This window comes from Trifolium pratense, linkage group LG6 (genome assembly GCF_020283565.1).
Source record: "Trifolium pratense cultivar HEN17-A07 linkage group LG6, ARS_RC_1.1, whole genome shotgun sequence".
NCBI lineage: Eukaryota > Viridiplantae > Streptophyta > Magnoliopsida > Fabales > Fabaceae > Trifolium > Trifolium pratense.
Genome location: NC_060064.1, coordinates 17,945,138 through 17,965,274, shown reverse-complemented (window position 1 = coordinate 17,965,274; position 20,137 = coordinate 17,945,138). Strand labels below are relative to the sequence as shown.

Sequence of the window (20,137 nt, the reverse complement as noted above, 5' to 3'; positions counted from 1 at the left end):
TCAACTTTCCTCGTCATTTTTTTTTTCTTCATGATATTGTTATTGTTGTTTGTTTCATAGATCTCCATGAGTAATTGTATTTTGATGTGCAATCCATTAGGGATGCATGGTGATAAATGGTGATATTTCGTAAGTTCTTCAGGAACAAAATATATTTTTTTAAGTTCTTCGGGAACTAAGTTATGAATTCTTCGGGAATTCATGTATTAAATGTCTAAGTTTTTCAGGAACTAAGAATAGGTTTTTAGGAACCAAGATTATGAATTCTTCGGGAATTCATGTATTAACTTTCTAGGTTCTTCAAGAACCCAGATTATGAATTCTTAAACATGTTTATGTTCTTTTGGATGATTGAAGTGTCGATGTTTCACCATACATGTGTCGGTCACGAAGCATAATGATGCTTCACCAGACTATTGTCGGTCACGAAACTCAAACAATATCAAACGTCCAAGATACATATTATAAATAAATAAATAAATAAATAAATAATTGATCAACATTTTATGTAATATTAATGATCAAAGTGTTATGTTTCACCATACAAATGTCGGATATCACGAAGCATAAACAACATTGAATCAATTAAATACATAAAGGAATGATGCTTATTTATTTATTTAATTTTAATTATTATTATTATTTGATCTTTATAAGTATACAAGGTTCAAACGATTCATAATCATATAATAATCAAAAATAAAAATTGCGTACCTCAGTTGGTAAGCTTGTGCTGATAACGTGTTATGAAATATAAGTAATAGTAATAATATATAAGTATAGATGAGAGAAGAAGAGAAGAGAGAAAGAATAGAGATTGTATTATTCTCATCAAAGTGTATGTTTACATGACAATACAAGTCCTATTTATAGGACAATATAATGGGCCAGTGGAATGGGTCAATGTTTAATGGACATCCACCAAATTATTCATAACAGTAAATGTTTTATAAACCGTAATATCTTTTTTGTCTTGGATCGAAAACTATCTTATAATCCAATATTCATTATCATAACTCAAATTCAATTTTTCTGATTTTGCCTTCGTCTCCACCGAATTTAAATTATTAGATCATCTTTTCGAAAAATTAAAGAGTTAATAGAAAAAAAAATTGAACGATAAATACAATAATAATATCTCTTGCCAATGAACTATAAAATTATTAAGTAATTAGTGTAGTACTAGTAAATAAAAAATACTTAATGTTTTGGGATCGTCAAAGACAATTTTGTAATATCTCTATTTTATTTTGTTTATACCAATATTGGTACGAAATTTCTATATATTTTTTTTTGTTACAAAAAGAGGGCAGAGCCCACGAAGTTTCTAATATTATTAACGATGATTAATTTTTGTCAGAGAATATATTAGACACATAAAGTGGATTCTCCACCCTCAAACAAATATTTTTCATATGCATAAAACAAGAATTGAATTGAGAAGGGTAAAATTGAGGTTTATGTGGAGAATTGATTTTGACGAGAATTGAAAAGCTACAAAATATTGCTTCAATTGGAATCAGTTCTAGGTAATAGAATCAATTCTACAAAGAAAATTCAAACACCCTTTAAACATCATAGAATCAATTCTACATATCTAAAATAAGTGGTAGCTCCTCTAAAATTGAAACCAATCATATACTAATATTATTGTCACTTGAACATATTCATTTTATAATCTCTCTATCCACGCACTTTGTAGGATCCGATCAATATTTTGTTGCAAGTGCAACCCACTCACGATAGGGTGTTTAACTTCAATATATCATTGGCCTACATCTAGGGGTGGACAACGGGCCGGTTTGGGTCGGTATGGGCCCAAAACCTCAAACCGGCCCAATCCACGGGTGGATTAATACGGCCCACACCGAACCATTATTGGGCCTCGGTTTGTTCGGTTACGGGCCAAACGGGTTTGGGTCAAAACGGATGGTTTTTACGGGTTGGGCCAATTGAAGCCCAATTTTTTTTTCTTTTTTTTGTTTAATTGACTTTTTTTAATGGCCCAATTTTAAAGTTTTTTTTGTAACAGCCCAATTTTGGACTTTTTGTAACAACTCAATTTTGACCAATAACAATTCAACTTTGGCATTTTTCTAAAATGATCATTTTTTATTTCGTATCATTTTGCTGTCATTTTTTTCCTATAAGATTCAAATTGGACAATTTTTGTTGTCCAATATTAGTTATAGTTCGATTGATTTAAATATACACAATAATTCACCATCACATAGAAGTGTATAATTAAAATATTATTACAAAGTTATATTTAAAATTTTACAATTTGATACTGATCAACAAAAATCAATTTTCTATCCTCTTATCAAGAAGCTTCTTGCATACCTGCATTCAATAAACACATCGATGTTTATGAAATTAGAAAGAAAAAAAAAACATAAGTAATTATGATCTAAAGTAATTATGTGTTAAAATAGAGTTAAGACCATACACTTACAATGAAGTGTGTCACACAATGAGCTTTTAAGACCAGGAAAAAAACTTGAGAAACATGGAGATGTTGCTTCTGCAAAAGAGAAACAATGGTTAAAAGATATAACTAATAAATTTGCTACCTATCTCAATATGTACAAATACATAGATCTAACATTTGCAACATCATTATTAATTTACTACTACCCTTAGAGAGGTATTCTTTACTCCTCTGTTAAATCTATTGTCACTTACACATATACTATGTCAACACCAACAATCATCAACAAAGCAATTACGCATATATTATATCAACACCAAGATTATATTTTACACAACAATATTTATTTTAAATAGAACTTCTTCCTAGCTTTCTCTTCATTTTCTCATTTTTCTAACAAAAGAACCAAATATTACCTTCACAAACAAAAAAGCATCTATTGTTTTCACCAAACCTAACAAAAGAGAAATATGGATCAATAACTAACATAAACCATAAATCAACACGAGGAACATATTATTAGATCTGAATATTGTTACATACCATATAGATCTGAAGAGAAATTTGTAGATCTGATGATTATTATTTATCATGTCGATCTAACATTAAAAACAACAGATCAAAGTATTAGTCATATAGAGAGAAGACTTGAAAGCCTTAACAAAAAACGAAACAAACAAGTTAAAACTCTAACCTTTGTCTACCTTCAACTTCACAAACAAGCGTAGCCTCTTGTTCCTCAGCCATGAGGATCTTTATATCTTTCTTCTTATGTATTCCATGATAAAAAAAAAAAAAAAAGCAAAATCGTAAAGAGTTGTAAAAACTTAAAACGAAAAACCCAATAAAGAAATCGAACACGAAGAAAATGGAGGAGATGGATGGGTAGGTGCTTTGAGTTCGACGAGGTGGATGGATGAGATGACGACTCACGACTGGTGAAAACGGAGGAGAAGGAGTGAGTTGGCGGCGGCGCATAAGGGTTCACTCTACTAGGGTTTGGAACATTGGAACAAAGTGAGATAACTGAAGGAGTTGGCCAAAGTTAAGAACCAAAATGGCAAAAACGACGTCGTATACGTATTAGTATTAAAAATAAAATAAAAATACTAATAAACACGGGTCGGTTCGGATACCCGTGGATGACAAATCCAGGACCGAACCCGACCATCTCAAGTCACATGAAACTGACTTATTGGGCCACTGAACCCGTGATGCTATTTGGGCCCGACCCGTTTCAGTTTTTTTTTTCCGGGCAAGGCGGATTGGGCTGGATAAACGGGTCTTGTCCACCCCTACCTACATCACCCAAAAATATCTCACAAATCTTAGAGAATCTATGCTATCTATTACTACTCCTATAACATTTTCTTTTGACAATAAATATCATATTTTATTTAATATGAAAGCCAAAAAAAATCTTATTTAATATAAATAAAAAGTTTAATCACTCTTTTATCTCTTAACTAATTTTTAGATTTTACTTTGGTCCCTTAATTCATAAAGTTTCGTTTAAATCCATTAATTTTTTCATAAACTTCAACAACAAAAATATAGATCTTCAAACATATAAAGAAAATCTACACATTTTAATGAGCATTGCTATACATAGCGAAGGAATGTATCCCGAAAGCATCCCGAATGGAAATTGGCCAATGAAAAATAAGCATAGTGCAGAATTCATGGGAATTAATTAAATAGATGGAAAAGTCAAAAAAAGTGGCTGGACATAATGCAGTTCGGGAGAAATTCGGGTGAATTTCTTTCGTGATAACTAGCATTCTCCTATTTTAATGGTCTTTTTTTCATTCATGAAATGAATTTTGTAAAACTTAGTTAAAAATATAAAGAAAACATTCATTCAACAATCTCATCAAAATTCATGAGATTCTCACTTTTTTTTTTTATTGTTATTCATCATTCATCACCTATTATCATCATATTCATCATTCATCTCTCTCTCTTCTCTCTCTCAATAACCTTGTAAAATATTCATAAATCCATGAATTCAACAACATTTGTGAATTCAAATAATGATAACTTTTTATCTCTTTTATTGAACAACTCACGGTTGATGTTGTTGTGCTGCAACTATTTCCTTGATCTCCCCTATCTCTCTGTATAAGAAAAAAAAGTCAATGACCCGAATGCACGTTTTTTTTTTTTGTTGTCTTTTGCACAGTCTTTATACTTAGTACTAGCGGGCCAGACAAGCGTGTTCCGCGCCTGCCTGTGTCTAACTTATATAAAAAAAATGTCTTATATTATGGGGAATTTGTTAATAAAAGATTGGCTTAAATGCAGTTTTACCCCCCCTGTTTTGAAAAATGCGGAATTTTACCCCCCCTATTTTAAAATGCGGAAATTTACCCCCCCTATTTTATAATTTGTTGGATTTTGCCCCCCACCAAAATTCTGCACAAAATCTGCTTCTGAGCCTCAAGTTCAAAGCTTCGCACAGAACTCAATTTAGATCAATAATTCACAAAACTGATACCGAAACGACCGTAATCGAGTTATCTTTCCACAGAATCAAACCCCACTATTGTCAGAATTTCGTTTTTATTTCGTTTTTATTTATGTAATTCTGTGGGGTTTGATTCTGTGGAGTTATAGAGAGAGATTAATTACCGTTTTAATGAAGGTCTGTCCAATTAGTAATTCTGCAAAAATCTACTTGTGACATTCAAATTCAACATCGTCTACCGAACGCATCGTAACTCCAAATTCGACGAAATTGAAATTCCAACAACGGTAATTTTGTTAGCTTTCCATACATGTAAATAGTATTCAAAAGTGAGCTACAGGGTGAGAGACATGACGAAAATACCAGTAGTAGTTTCATACGATAATTAATTTGAACATACCTTCACTAAAACGGTAATTAATCTCTCTATGTAACTCCAAATTTAGTGGAGTTTGATTCTGTGGAAAACTAACTCGATTGCGGTCGTTTCGGTACCAGTTTGGTGAATTATTGATCTAAATTGAGTTCTGTGCGAAGCTTTGAATTTGAGGCTCAGAAGCAGATTTTGTGCAGAATTTTGGTGGGGGGCAAAATCCAACAAATTATAAAATAGGGGGGGTAAAATTCCGCATTTTAAAATAGGGGGGGTAAAATTCCGCATTTTTCAAAACAGGGGGGTAAAACTGCATTTAAGCCTAAAAGATTTTTGCTACTACTAAAAAAAATTAAGGGTATTGTTGGCATTATGAAAAGTCTACCCAAAAACTAATGTATCATCTTTATATATAGTATAGAATAGATACAGTTATACCACATAATCATAATAGACGGAGTAAATAGAGCAATGATATTTTATAAACATTTTTCAAATTCAGGAGGGGTGTAGAGTAAATTGTCAAATACCCCATAAAATTTCAAAATTCGTTAAATACCCCTTTAAATTTGGAAATAGGCAAATATCCATGAAATTATAAAACGTCAATCAAATTACCCCTGACGTGGACTCTGACTGGTAGTGTCAAGGGACAATTTGATTGACTTTTTATAATTTCAGGCGGTATTTGATTATTTTCAAATTTCATGAGGTAGTTGCGAATTTTAAAATTTGAAAGGGTATTTCATAGTTTACTCAAGGGTGTATTTGATAATTTTCAATTTTCTGATTTCATTGGTTGAAACATTAGTATTTTGATCGAAAACACCACTATAATATAAAAGAGTAAAAAGTAAAAAGTGTTTATAATATAACCAGAACCACTGTTCTGAGAGCTAAACAGCATTGCATTTCATCTATGGAAGAACCAAAAGCACCTGTAGCTGTTGCTGCAACTCAACAAACTCTTCATACTCAAACTCCCACAACCAGGAAGAGACCACTCGACTCTAATTCCAATTCCAATTCCAATTCCAATTACTTCAAGATTCGTGCCCTTGTTCGAGACCTTCGTCCCCATTTTATCCAGGTACATATACCACTCCCCCCGTTTTTCCTAAATCATCTCAAAATCTCTTCTTTTTCACGGAATTTTGGTGTGGTTCTTGTTTTCTTATATGGGTTTAACTTGTTTGTTATGTTCCTGAAAAAAGTTGAATTTATACTCTTGTTAGGGATTTGAACTATGTTATTTTCATATTAAATTTAGGGCTGAATTGTTGTGTTAAAGTTTGGCATGTGCCAATGTTAGGGGTTTTCATTGGTTGTCAATAACAAAATGAGTTAGGACAAGTCTCTTTGGGGGTACACTAAAAGATTGATATTTAAAAAAGGAAATAAAAATTGTATGTATTATACTAATTGAAAATAGTTGTAAGGTACCTTTAGACTTTTTAATCTCAGTATCTTATATCTAGACTTTGCTTGGAGTGTTCTCTATTTTTCTGCTTCAGGATTGACAATGTATATTAACTTTATGGTGCGGGAGACCTAGGCTAGACCAAGTTTTGTTACTTGGGTTGTAAACTTCTTCTTACTAGCTTGATAAGGAATTGGGATATTTTGGTATAATTCGAGGGAATTTGAGTAGGGTGTGTTTTTGGAAGTAGAACCAATCTAAGGAAATGAAGATACGTGTGTCATAGCCTCGCAGGAGGGTAAATGGTATTTTCTACAGGCCTTTCATGGTCATACTTTGTGTGAGATGTATCCTAAAAATAAGTACTATGGGAAAAAGAATGATTGGGTTATTGGTTGAGTAGCAATCTAGTGACAGAAGATATGAATGTGTACATCATGTAAAAAGAAATCCAGATTCTGTTTGAGGGGGATCTTGTATATGCTGGAATAATCAACCTTAATTATACTCCAATTCCTATCGCTTTTATTAAGGTTGACATAAAACCCCAATAATCTCCTCAAATGTTTCTTCTAGTTTTTTTGTGGCATATATTTTGTGTCATTAATTGCGGCACTTCCTATAGTGTACCATACTGGAATAGTGAAATGTAATTGGAGTCTGGTGCGACGCTAAATGTTGGTGTTGTGCATTTTCATGTAGCGGTTGCGATCAGAGTAAGAGCCTTTAAAGTCCAGGGGTTCCCTTTCCTTTTTTTCTCATTTCAATAAAGAGAAAAACTTATGCAATCGTAGACCTGGAAATGTTATTAAGAAGAAAATGTGCTTAATAAAACCTATACCAATTATCTACTCCCACTTATTTGTTTATTTGAGAAGCTAATTTTGGTATTTCCAAATTTTGGTCAATGAAATTCTAATTACCCAATTCAGAGTATTAATACTCATCAATACACGTGAAACACAAATTTTTGTACCTCTGCCACTGGTTGTACTGGCTACTATAGCAGCCGTTATCACGATCTTTCGTGTGCAAAATGGCTGCTCTAGAGGATCTAGATCCCTTGTGAACATGCCATGCAAAAATTTGTTGATGTAACTTATGAAATTCAAATAAGTTTGTTAGGATTGAGGATGAAGTTTTCAAGGAGATGGGTAGTTTTCATGGTTTCTCTACAAAAACTTGCTGGTTTTAAGTACTTATTTTCTATAGAAGAAAATGAAATAAAATGAAGGTACATTTGACCTGCTAATCCAGCACAATTTTGGGACTTCACTTTATTTACGGCTCTTAGATTTTATGGTTGTAAGTTGTAACTTGCAAGTGTGATAGAGACCTGAGCGACAAAGGAAAATGGCTATTATTGTAATGAAGAGTATAATGAGGTTTTATAATAAATAATGAGGGGGTTAAGATGCTTAGTTGGCAAGTTTGTTATGCATTAGTAGTATATATATAGTGAGGTGAGGGAAGTGTGGGATTATGGAATATTTTAGTTGAAACCATTATGGTTAGGCAAAGAATGAGTATTCAATCTTTGAGGAGTTTAGCTCCAAGGGTAGATTGGAAGAGCTTTGTTCTATTTTAATCTTTTCATTTTTCTATTTTAAGAGCTTTGCTCAATTTTCAGTTAATAAACACAATTCTATAGATTTGCATTTTCCACGTGACATCCTGTTTACCTTTCTTTCAAGAGAGCCACCAGGTAAAAGCATCCCCACTCAACCCAAATGCAGTCACCCATCCCACCTTTCTTCCTTCTCAAAGCTGTTGGCCTCAAAATACCGATCTAACTGGATCAGCCACCAGTAACCATCTTCCGGTCCGTCGAATCTAGGAACCACCTTCGTCGACATCACTGGCTCTCTGTCGGATCCGGTAGCTCGGACCATTGTTGGAACCCGAAAATGCAATTATATGAAATAATGTGTTTATCGAGTGAAAATGGAGCAAAAGCTTTTACAATGGAAAATAGCGAAATGAAAGATAAAATGTAGAAGGAAATGAATTCCAATCTACCCTTGGAGCTAAGGTCCTCAAAGAAAGAGAACACTCATTCTTTGCCTAACCATAAAGGTTCCAATAAAAAATCTTCCATAATCCCACACTTCCCTCACCTCACTATATATATACTACTAATGCATAACAAACTTGTCAACTAAGCATCTTAACCCCCTCATTATTTATCATATAACCTCACCATACTCTTTATTACAATAATAGCCATTTTCATATGTCGCTCATACTCAGGTCTCTATCAAAGTGCATGCTCCTCTTACAAAGATGCATATGCATCATTAATTATGATAAACTCTTGCAACCTTTGTTGTACCGTTACGCATTGCCTATATGTTGTACTGGACTACTATGTACATAGCATGTAGTTTCTTTCCAACAAACCAAGTCATGTGTTATAAACTTTAAAGAGGTTTTCTGTGAAGTTGTTTTCTTTGAAGCTAGTAAGAATGTGTTCAACTAGATACATAGAATGACTATTTTTTTTTAATACTATAACAAGTGCCTAATGATTTCTGTTTAATCTTGAAGGTTCTCCAAACTCCTGACTATAAAAATTGCAAGGCATCCCATGAAATTCGAGACCGTAAGTTGACCAAGTTATCAAATCATAATTCAAATGACATATACCTGTTATACTTCTGACATATTGAAAAACAGCATGAAATTTATTTCTATTTATATTTGGCTGTCCACCAAATTTACTTGGAGTTGGATGTGTTATGCTGACTGCATGTAACTAGAATCATGTTCCTGTTGATGACACCATCTCCATGTCTAAGCTTTCTTATACTCAGATTAGGTGTTGTAAATGATATTTAGTTTTGCGGTTCCTTGAACTGTAATATGCTTTTGATTTTAACTTTTAATTGCAGAGCTGAAAATTGTTCTGAAGGTATATGATGATATGAAAGCGGATGTAGTTTCTCTGAAGCAGCTACCTCAACGTTTCAAGTCTCCAGAGCAAACTCAAGTAGAGAAAGCATTTGCACGACCATCTGTGGGCGAAGACAGTCAGACATCAGGCACATATATTATTGGAGGATCTGCTTTTGGCTGGAATTTCATCACCTTTTCAGCCCTGGATTCTGTCTATTACGGTAGGACGAAGGAACAATTTCGATTGCAAAAAAAGACCGAGTAATATTTGGGTGCCATGGCGCAATCAAGGACTTCATGCGCAAACTATCCCATTGGAACATCTATTCATTCAGCCAAAAGCAGTGTATCAGTTTCTATAAACTTGCTATATTTTTATGAAGTCCTTCGTTTCATCAACATTTAAAAATTCAGCAAGAGACTAGGCACGTTCTCTGTAATATTTTTAATAGCAGTTGGACTTCATCTTGAAAGAAAATCACATGCTCTTTTTTTTTCCATTAAATATTTACTGAAAAAGGATATGTTTTGTATCTTATGCAAGTTATGTTGCTCTTTTACCATGAACTCCAGTTATTCCATGGGATGTTTTGGCTGCAATATGTGGAATTGATGCCCACAATAAGGCACAATGAATGAAGGTAGAAGTGTGTGCAAAAAATTAGATAATACAGTTTGTTGGCTACACTGCGAACGGATTTTGCAATGTAGGCAGTGAATCTGTCTGCATTAATAAAAATAGTCTCCCATGCAGTCAAACTCTGGTTACATATTTACCTGAAGCAGTGTAGCATAACCTGCCAAAATGCCAAATACTTGCACTTCAGAACGGTGGCATTGGTGTTGCGGGGTCCCAGGCATATGCGTTGAACGCAAGGTCCCTTATGTACAGAATGTACTTGAGGTCAACATAGTTTTTGGCTTTGTTGGAGAATATGGTGGTGGTGCCAACCAAGAAAATCAAGTATGTTCTGATGGCGTGGTCTCGGATTAACATGCTTGCCACATCTTCGTCCCTCTCAACTTGACGTGCAGATCTCTAGTGGTTGGCTAGCAGGGTCTTCAAGTATATAAACCAGGCATGAGCTGCGCGAGTATATGCGAATTCATGGTACGCGACAACGGGACTTGCAACAAGATAGGTCACCATCAGTTCAATACCATTAGACGTGACATCCCTCAATGGAGAGATGCAAAATATATTGCACGTCATCTAGAGTGATTGTCATCTCCCCACCAGAGATCAAGAAATGAGAAACTACTATTATTGAAAGTAGTTAAAAAGTGTAACATACAAAGTCTATTTTATGATTCTTAGCAAATAAACATTCAGTAACGAGTTGCACGTTAATAATATTTTTCAATGTAAATACCATATAATTTGTTAAACAGAAGAAGTAAAAATCATAGAAAGCTTGTTTTATTTTTTTATTTTTTATTTTTTTAAAAAATAAGTAAAAATCATTATACGAAATGATAAGAAATGATCGCACAAGTACATATCACGTTTTTTATTACTACTACTACTTCTGGGTACCGACTACATCCAATAGAGAGTCTGTTTGTTATAGATTTTTTCAAAATAGATTCTTATAGTATTACATAATATTAAGTAAAAAAAATTTACAAAGAATTTTTTTATAAAAGCTTCAAATGAAAATTTAGTTTAAATAGTTATTCTTAAAATGTTATTTTAGGTATTTGATCATTTTATTGAAATTTTTTTGAATATCAAAATTTCGAAAAATCACTTAATTTTGAAACTATTTCAAATAGATTTTCATAAAAATCATTTTTGAAATACAACTTTTTGAAAAAATTGTGATTTTGACTATATTTTGATCTTCAATAATGTGTATTTATGTTATATGATGTCAAAATTAGTGTTTCAATTTAGAAAAAATGAATATAAAAAAACTTGTAATATTTTGAAAAACGATTTTAGAAAATCTATTTTCAAAAATACAAAGAAAAAATCCATTTTTTTAAAGCTGAAACAAACAGGCCAGAGTCTTAAACATATAATGAATTTTCAATAATCACCCTTCCTTCTATTCGTATTATTTTAACTTATACAAAATATAAGGGCATTTTTTTAGTATGTATAACCCATCATTAAATTGCTAATCAAACTTTTTATATAAGACTTGTAAAAGAGAGAGAGAACTAAAAGAGAACCACATGACATATGAATTTTCAGCTGTTTAAAACTTGAGTTTATATTTATTTTTTTGACAAAACTTCACAACTTAGAGTTGGTGGCTGATCTTTTGGGAATTTCCTTCCTTGTCAGGCCTTCTTGAACCAATGAAACAAGAAGCTGCAAGTTAACAATGAAAGAAGTTAGACAAGCTGGGAAAAGAAAGGGATCTTATGCTGACAGAAGTATACACACAACATATGAAAAAGAAGATAAAGGTAATAGATGAAGTGATTTAATCCTTTACCTCTCCCTTTTGATTGAACATCCGGCCTGTGACATAGCCACGCGCATTGAAGGCAGCAGGGCTAAATATCTGCAGAACAAATCCGGTTGGGTGTATCAACAACTTTACAATACACACCACAAACAAAATTTGGTGAAAATAAATTTAGGAAAAGTCAAGCACTTGACCAGTTGAGTACTTATTGATATTCAAAATGTGGTCAATGAGTAACCATTTATTGACTTAAATAATCAACTTGGATAGTTTTTTTTTTTTTTTGAAGGGAAATCAACTTGTATAGTTTAATTGTTCCTTAAAAATTGTTTTTAATTTTTACCAAGAATTTTGTTGTTGTATGTTGAGATTTTCCCAAAATAATGAAGGCACTAACCTCATATAGTATCCAGTCATCAGCTCTTAACGGTCTGTGAAACCACATGCTGAAATTAAAATGAAAATAGAAACATCAAACACATAGGCTAGAAAGCTTGAAAACTTTCTAAGCACGCCTCACACGTTATTATTTTAATATATAAATAACCTATTGTACAACCAAAAGGACTATGACACTTACGAGTGGTCCAAACTTACAGCACGTGTCTTTAAACCCACCCGACGGTGGGGATTCACACTTACTTGAAGAAATAATAGATCAGAAGCAAATGCTGCCACACACCTGCAATACAAACCAATTATTTGATATAATACCATTGATAAGCCAATTGTTTAAACTTTTTGGATATTTGGTCTAGATGTGTATCAGAGTCCCTTGTCCAAGTGGTTATAACTTATAATTATGATCTTTGACTCTTTAATGTAAGAGTTGAATTTCAGCAAAGTAAATTGGCCTATGCATTGGTAACTTGCAACTAAAGCTTTTGGGATTTGGTTTTTGACATAGGTCCAAATGCATATGCACAATAAAATCAAATTTTCCTCAATCTCCATTTTCACAAATTTTAACATAAACTCCAACACTTTCAAGCACAAGGCTCCTAGTTCGTGCATTTTGCCAATATCACTCAACCCTTCAAAACAAGAATATCTAACAGTAGATAAAGGTATGTACCTATGCAAGGCCTGATCATCCGACAATTTTCCTTTTGCTCTAAACCAGTATCTCAAACTGCATTTAAATTTTAAATAAGTTTAGGTAATATGTAATACCATTAAGAATCCCAGATATTGAGGCTATGTGAAAATGATTTACAGAGAAAGGAAGGAAAAGGATAGCTGTATTCCCAAAGGTACACTCATGCTTTCCTTTCCCCTCCTTCCAAATCTTCCATAAAAAACTGGTATAAATAAATGTAAGAAAAAATTGGGACAGAGAGCACCCAGCTAACCTAGGAGGAGACTTGGTCTGATTTGTTGTTGGTCTAGGTTCACAGAATCGTATCTCTATGGGCCAGGGAATGAACTCAGCTGTAGCAACTTTGGCCCGGTAAGTTCTGAAGCAAATAAATTTGTAAATATGGCATAGAAAATCATCATACGCACACAATTATCTGGAGTTGAACTAAATAAACAAATATAGGAAATTATTGCATGAAATAATAAATCTTACCTTGGAAGACGAGGGTCAGTAAGACGTTGCTCTCGTAACTCTTCCAATGATAGAAGCTATAACAGAGAGCAAAAACTAGTACTCCAAAATTCCTAGCAAATTTAGCCTTTTTTTATTGAATATAACTTTACTACTTACCTGGTCTGGGGCAGGGACAGATGGCATAGACACTTCCTGGTGTTGAAATCCTAATTCATCTTTCTGTAGAATTAAGATAATAACAAAATTAAATGTAACTAGAATGTAAAGTAAAATTTCTCAACCAGTATTAGAGTATATATGCTAAAAGAACGCATACCAATCAAAATGAAAACAGCTAAAGACAAAGCTACATCAACCGTGTTATATTTTGTAATCGTGACCGAGCCATATCCCACTAGATGGGGTTGATAACATAGATCACACCGTAACTCTATATCATGTATTAACTTCAAAGATAGACTGTTTACCTCTAAATATATCTCTTAATGGTTTGATATAGTTTCTCTGAAAAAACTGAAGCAGAAGAGATACCCATCATAGATTTATATTCTTACTATTGAATTGACAATGCTAGACAGCATCTCATTTACCGATGGTTCAAATTGCACCAAAATTTCTATCCCTATTAGGAATAAATCCAATCATACATAACAGTATATATAAATATATAAATTTCTTTTATACCAAAAAGCAGAATATAGGGATGCCCATCTATATAGTTGCAATATCTGGGTGGTCCTTCAAATGACATTTCATCTTTTAATTCCCAACAGTAACTAGTCTGAAATATTAAGTTAAAGATAACTGTTTGTCCTCAATACTAAAATTTTCTGTTATTATACAATATTCATTTAAGAATGATAAGAAAATGAAGGTTGGCTCGGCGGTTGGAGTGGAGGAGTTAAGGAGGTTGAGGGTTCTATCATCATCCACAAATAACACTAACATATACTTCCAAAAAACGAAAGAATAATAAGAAAATGCTTATATGAAACAAGAAGAGTGCATAACTTGACCTGATCCGCAGCTAAACAAATAAATAAAAATGACTGAATAATTATCAAACTCCAAGTCAAAAAGAATGAGGATTACCTGAAATGAAGCCAGCAAAGTGAATATGATGTTTCCCTTTTGAATTGCATCCACTTTCCTCGTAGCAAAGCTCTTCCCTTCGCGCAGACGCTTAACTTTATATAGAATTGGTACTGGAATAGGAAAGTGCACAAAATATATAACAAGTATACACAAACAAATATATTTTAAAGTAAAAAATATATTACCAGTACTCAACCTATAAACACGGACACCGGGCACGCCACTTCTAAAGTAAAAAATATAGGACACCGACACCAATATATTTTATTCTAGTTAAATAAAATATGAACAGCGTATCTACTATCCAACCAATCCATCCAAAATATGAGCGGTTGAAGCTATTCTACCAATACAGAAAAAGGGAGTTACATCAGAGCACTGTCAACAAAGTTCAGTGATTAAACATCTTACTGTTAAAATCCCCCACGAGAAGAAAATACACATGCAAGCTATGAACAACTTTAAGACAATCAACAGACTTTGATGCCGCAGCCAATGCCTGGGGATTACGCATTACGTCATAAGAAGTCAACCCTTAGAAATTGCTATAAGAAGAAGATAAAGAAGTTTTATCATACCTGTCCAATTAGCTGTCCCCCAAAAACCTTCCCAAATTTTGGAGCATCTGGTGGGGTTATTCCTTGAAAAATATCTACCTTCCAAAGAGAAAGAGCGGAAAGATATAAGGCTTAATTATTGGAAATTCAGTGTTTTACTACTTATTATCAAAGGTACACCAAGACAATAATATTTCCTTCTCTAGTGACATGTATCAATTATACTATATCATATGTGTTGCTGAGTACCTCTATTGGTTCCAAATGCAATATATGCTCTACAGGTGAGCATGTCTCAAGAGATTTTTCTGCACTCCAGATAGAATTTGGCTGCAACAGTGTCGAGTGCTCATGGGGCAGCACTAGGCAGGATAGCTGACACAGCAAACAAAAAAATAGTTGCTATAGGATTGTAAGTAACATTTTATTTACAAGTATATCATGTTGATATTGGAAGGCAGTAGGATGATAAACCAAAAAGGGGAACCTTAGTCAAAGCTACAACATCAGCATGGTGAACTGCATTTGATAAACCTGCAAGTCACAAGTTCACATTACCTTCTGTAATTAAAGTTATGAAGCAGTTTAAGGTAATATCTCTCGTGCATTTTATGTAACAAAGAAACTCTAAACAAAAATATCAATAACAAAAAACCTATGCATTTTAGACCAGTGAAACCTCGTTTATTTGACTAAAGAAATTTTAACTAACGTCCATATTTCCAGTGCAGAGTATTGTTGAAAATAGAGAGACGGGTATGTTAAACTACTTTCTCTTGTGTATAATTGAGTGTCAAATTACAGAGTACCAAAACCTATTATACTAGTAATATACTTCTGATACTAATTAAATAAGGAAATGGGTTAGACAATGTTATGAAATCTAGAGGCCATAACTAAGGAAACAAATTGGGCAATGTTACGAAATCTAGAAGCCATAAGGAAAGAGGTTAACAATCTTCGAATACTAATACTAATATGTTAAAAACTAGAATACCGCACTAACTAGATAAAGAAGAATGAGAGCAATACAATCTTTTAAACACTCTTTATAATACATTCTTTATGATTGATCTGTTTCAAAGAAAATATTTCACATGCTTGCCTAATAATTCCATTGCACTTTTTAAAGGGCACGTTGACTTTTTAAAAATGCACCATAGAGAGTATGTTAAACAGTTTGATGCTAGCATTCCTCATAGAGAAATATTAGCATTTTGTTTTGTTTACAGTTACCCATGCTAACTTTTAAAATATTTATTATCTCTTCTTAATTCAGATTATATATTTATATTATCTTTATACTAAAAATATTTGTTCTATTCTAGGGGGGGTTATTTATAAAATCTGCCATATCCGCATGTCTGCAGTGTTTTTTACTCTTATGTCCTTTTTTTCTAGATCATTCTACTAAAGCTAAAGCTAAAATCTGTTATGCTTTTAACTACCCAGAAACCTAACATATGCTAACAAACATAATTAAGAATAACAAATCCATGATGACAGAAACACCAAACAAGACTATACCGTTTGAAATGAAGGGAAAACACAAAAAATAAAGAGCAGTTTTGAGCATAGCTGCATAAGAATTAAGGCTAGAGTTACCAATACCAAAATAGTCATATCTTTTCAGTTGAAACTCTAGATCCTTTTGATCATCAGCAAGACCAGATCCAATAACCTCAGCCTGCAAACCAAGAAACCGAACGTTAAGCACAAAACTCTAAAATATTAAAGAATAGTATTGCATAAATAAATAAAATCTTAACACCCCATTATCCATCATAACCATTAGATGATACATACACTACTCCCTTTCAATTATGATGAATTCTGAAATATAACATGAAGGAAAAATAAAGAGCATACCTCTCCTTCCCAAATGAAGTAAAGACCCTCTCCAGGCTCTCCATCACGAACAACATACTCTCCCGGCTCTACACAAGAACCAACCATTCAAGAATTGAAAACATTAATGCATTCAATAGTTCATCAACCAACTGTCCCTTAAATCAAACATATCTTCCTATGAATCAATATGACATAGACACGTATAAACGACACGACACTAGGCACGACACTGGTACATTGACACAAGTAATAATTCAGAAAATGAAATAATTGAATATAATTATCATATGTGTCGGACACCGCACCTACATGCTCTTTTAGTTGCAAAAAACTTAACTAAATAATGGTTAATGCTACGGTGAACCACCTTCACAAGTGGGTCTACCGTGGACAAGTGATCAGATTATTATAATGAATACGAATTTTCCCCATAAAAAAATATTAAAACTTGAAAATCATCTCATATGTTATTGAGACATATCAAGATTAATGGTTAGCTCGCAAACAATTCATTGCATAAATTTCAATTGAACAACAAAACAAAGTAAATAATGAAAATCTGATTAGTAATTAGTAATTACCATAGTTTTTGAGAATGACAAGTTGAGAAATGTTCCGTAAAGATGATCTAGGAAGCCTCTGAAGCAAAGGGACACAACCGAGAAACTCGAACACTGCAAAAAGATGAAACAAAAGAGTGATCCTAACAGAAATTCAAAAAAAAAAAAAAAAAAGTAAAATCGAAGTATGAAGAAATGAAAGGAAAGAAATATTGTCGGTAAGGATGACCTTCTTCCTTCGCCATTAGAGAATGGATTGAAAATTACGCTTTTTCTAAGATCAAGAATAAAACGAGAGATAAGTGATTACAACAAAAATTAAAGATGACATAAATAAATAAATAATTAAATATTGTAAATTTATAATCTAGAGTGCATAATGGAGGGAGCATCCATTATACTGAAAAGTCCACATCTATTGAAATTTGAAAAATGGAAAAATGTGGTTTATTTTAGAAAAAAATCAATTTTTTTATTAAAATAATCAGTTCTGTTTGTTACAGATTTTTAAAATAATTAGAAATTAAAAATAATTAGAAAATAGCTAAAAATGAAAAACTACTAAGAGTAGTTTGTAAAATAATAGATTTTTAGAGAAAAAAAATGCTAAAAGAATAAAATTATTTGTAATTAAAAAAATTACTTTTATAAATTGTATCCAAACAAACTAAAAATTATTTTATTTACAAAAATGATTTTTATTATAATAAACAAACACAAAGTAAATTCAACTTTTCTAAAAATCTCTAAAAACTAATCTCTAAATTATTTTACATCAAAATCACTATTTTTTTTTTTAATTTGTAACAAACGAACCAGATGTAAAACAAAAAAATCGAAAAAAAATTGATAGAAAAAAAAATAGAGAATTCATTCTCGCTTTGAATTAAGTAGTTGACATACAACCGTAAAAAAAATAATGGGTATACCATTATAAATACTAGTTGCCAGACGGACACGTTCGATGCCCATCTGTGTGATCCGATTTTATGAAAACAAAAACGTGTTAAAAAATGTAAATGATTTGATGAAAACAAAAAAGTATAAATGTTATTTTTTTTAGGGTAGAAATTATTAAGATAGAAGTTATTAAATAGAAGTTAATAATAGTTTTGAAAAAATGTAGAAGTTAAGAAGAGTTTTTTTTAAAAAAAAAAACCGTTAAGGGTATTATAGGAATTAGAAAAAAAGGCTACTTCAAAAACCAAGTTTATATAGTATAGATTTTAAATTTTGTTTTTAGTTTTTGCCTTTCAAGTTAATTCATGTGTAGCTTACGTTTTATTTAATGAGTTATATTGTTGTTTATAAAACAAATAAAAAAGTTATATTGTTCATGTGTTTATAATATTACAAGAATTTTTCCTACAAAAATTTACGCGTTAACAAAAAATAATTAAATATGAATTTTTAAGCACTAAAAACTTAAAATAATCATATTTAACTAGTTTAAAGCTCAATGCATTCGTATGGATCTATTGACTTTTATTCAATATTTAAGTTTGTCTTTATATTAAGGTAGAAAATTTATTTAGAATAAAATATTTTAAAATTTGTTATATAATATTGTTAAAATATAAATGAAACTATTGTATTATTTCTTGTGAAACTTATTAAATGATTTTTTTATTTATAAATTAAATGAATGAATTTGATTATAATTATGAATAACATATATTTATCTAGTTTTGAATGTATCAGTGACAAATAATGGTTATCCCATAATCTCAATGCCTTTTTTAGAAATTTTATGACCTGAAACAATACCTTCAGTTAACATAAAATGACATTTTTTCCAATTTAAAACAAGGTTTGTTTCAACACATCTTTTTAAAACAGCATCAAGATGACCAAGGCAATTATCAAAGGAAATAAGAGATTACTGAACCCAGAAAAATCGTCAGAAAAGATAGAAAACATGCACATTTGAAAAGTAGCAGGGGCATTGTATAGACCAAAGGGCATCCTTCGATAAGCAAAGACCCTGTAAGGACAAGTGAAGGTAGCCTTCTCTTGGTCGGCATGGTCAACAACTATTTGATTATATCCTGAGTATCCATCTATAAAACAATAATAAGCTTGACCGGCTAACCTTTTTAGCATCCGGTCCATGAAGGATAATGGGAAGTGATATTTCATTGTTGTCGGATGTAGCCACCGGTAGTCAATACACACTTGCCACCTAGTTATTGTACAAGATGAAATTAACTCGTTCTTCTCATTTTTTATGACTGTCATTCCTCCCTTCTTTGGAACCACGTCAACTGGGCTCACCCATGAATTGTTAGGGATGGGGTAGATCATTCCTGCTCCAAGTAATTTGAGAATATCCTTCTTCACTACTTCTTTCATTGACGGATTTAATCGTCGTTAGGGTTGGACGACTGACTTGAATTCTTCTTCTAATTTAATCTTATGCATACAATGGGCTGGACATATACCTTTTAGATCTGATATATTCCACCCAAGCCTCTTTGTGTTTTCTCAACGCTCTTAGTAATGATTCTTCTTCA

General features: G+C 32.3%; 2 protein-coding genes and 1 long non-coding RNA gene across 4 annotated transcripts; 1 reads left to right on the top strand and 2 right to left on the bottom strand.

The window, feature by feature from the left end:
- Positions 1-1,883: 1,883 nt before the first annotated feature.
- On the bottom strand, positions 1,884-3,484 carry LOC123890676. Its single transcript, XR_006802913.1, has 5 exons — positions 3,126-3,484; positions 2,975-3,030; positions 2,848-2,885; positions 2,456-2,524; positions 1,884-2,343 (listed from the first exon to the last, which is right to left on the bottom strand). It is a non-coding gene; the product is annotated as an uncharacterized LOC123890676 (long non-coding RNA).
- Positions 3,485-6,133: 2,649 nt separating this feature from the next.
- On the top strand, positions 6,134-10,091 carry LOC123893208. Its single transcript, XM_045943141.1, has 3 exons — positions 6,134-6,361; positions 9,239-9,293; positions 9,583-10,091. The coding sequence occupies exons 1-3, from the start codon at positions 6,191-6,193 to the stop codon at positions 9,849-9,851; spliced, it is 495 nt and encodes a 164-aa protein (XP_045799097.1). The 5' UTR covers positions 6,134-6,190; the 3' UTR covers positions 9,852-10,091.
- Positions 10,092-11,704: 1,613 nt separating this feature from the next.
- On the bottom strand, positions 11,705-18,044 carry LOC123889970 (acyl-CoA thioesterase 2-like). 2 transcript variants are annotated; one of them, XM_045939504.1, is made up of 17 exons: positions 17,854-18,044; positions 17,646-17,738; positions 17,083-17,150; positions 16,825-16,900; positions 15,701-15,747; positions 15,463-15,588; positions 15,235-15,312; positions 15,068-15,155; positions 14,654-14,766; positions 13,718-13,780; positions 13,580-13,635; positions 13,359-13,463; positions 13,082-13,138; positions 12,587-12,688; positions 12,404-12,452; positions 12,034-12,102; positions 11,705-11,906 (listed from the first exon to the last, which is right to left on the bottom strand). In XM_045939504.1, the coding sequence occupies exons 1-17, from the start codon at positions 17,867-17,869 to the stop codon at positions 11,829-11,831; spliced, it is 1,284 nt and encodes a 427-aa protein (XP_045795460.1). In that variant the 5' UTR covers positions 17,870-18,044; the 3' UTR covers positions 11,705-11,828. The 2 variants fall into 2 exon arrangements, with proteins under 2 accessions (XP_045795460.1, XP_045795459.1); XM_045939503.1 differs by having other exon boundaries at positions 16,819-16,900; positions 17,854-18,014.
- Between the last annotated feature and the right edge of the window lie 2,093 nt (positions 18,045-20,137).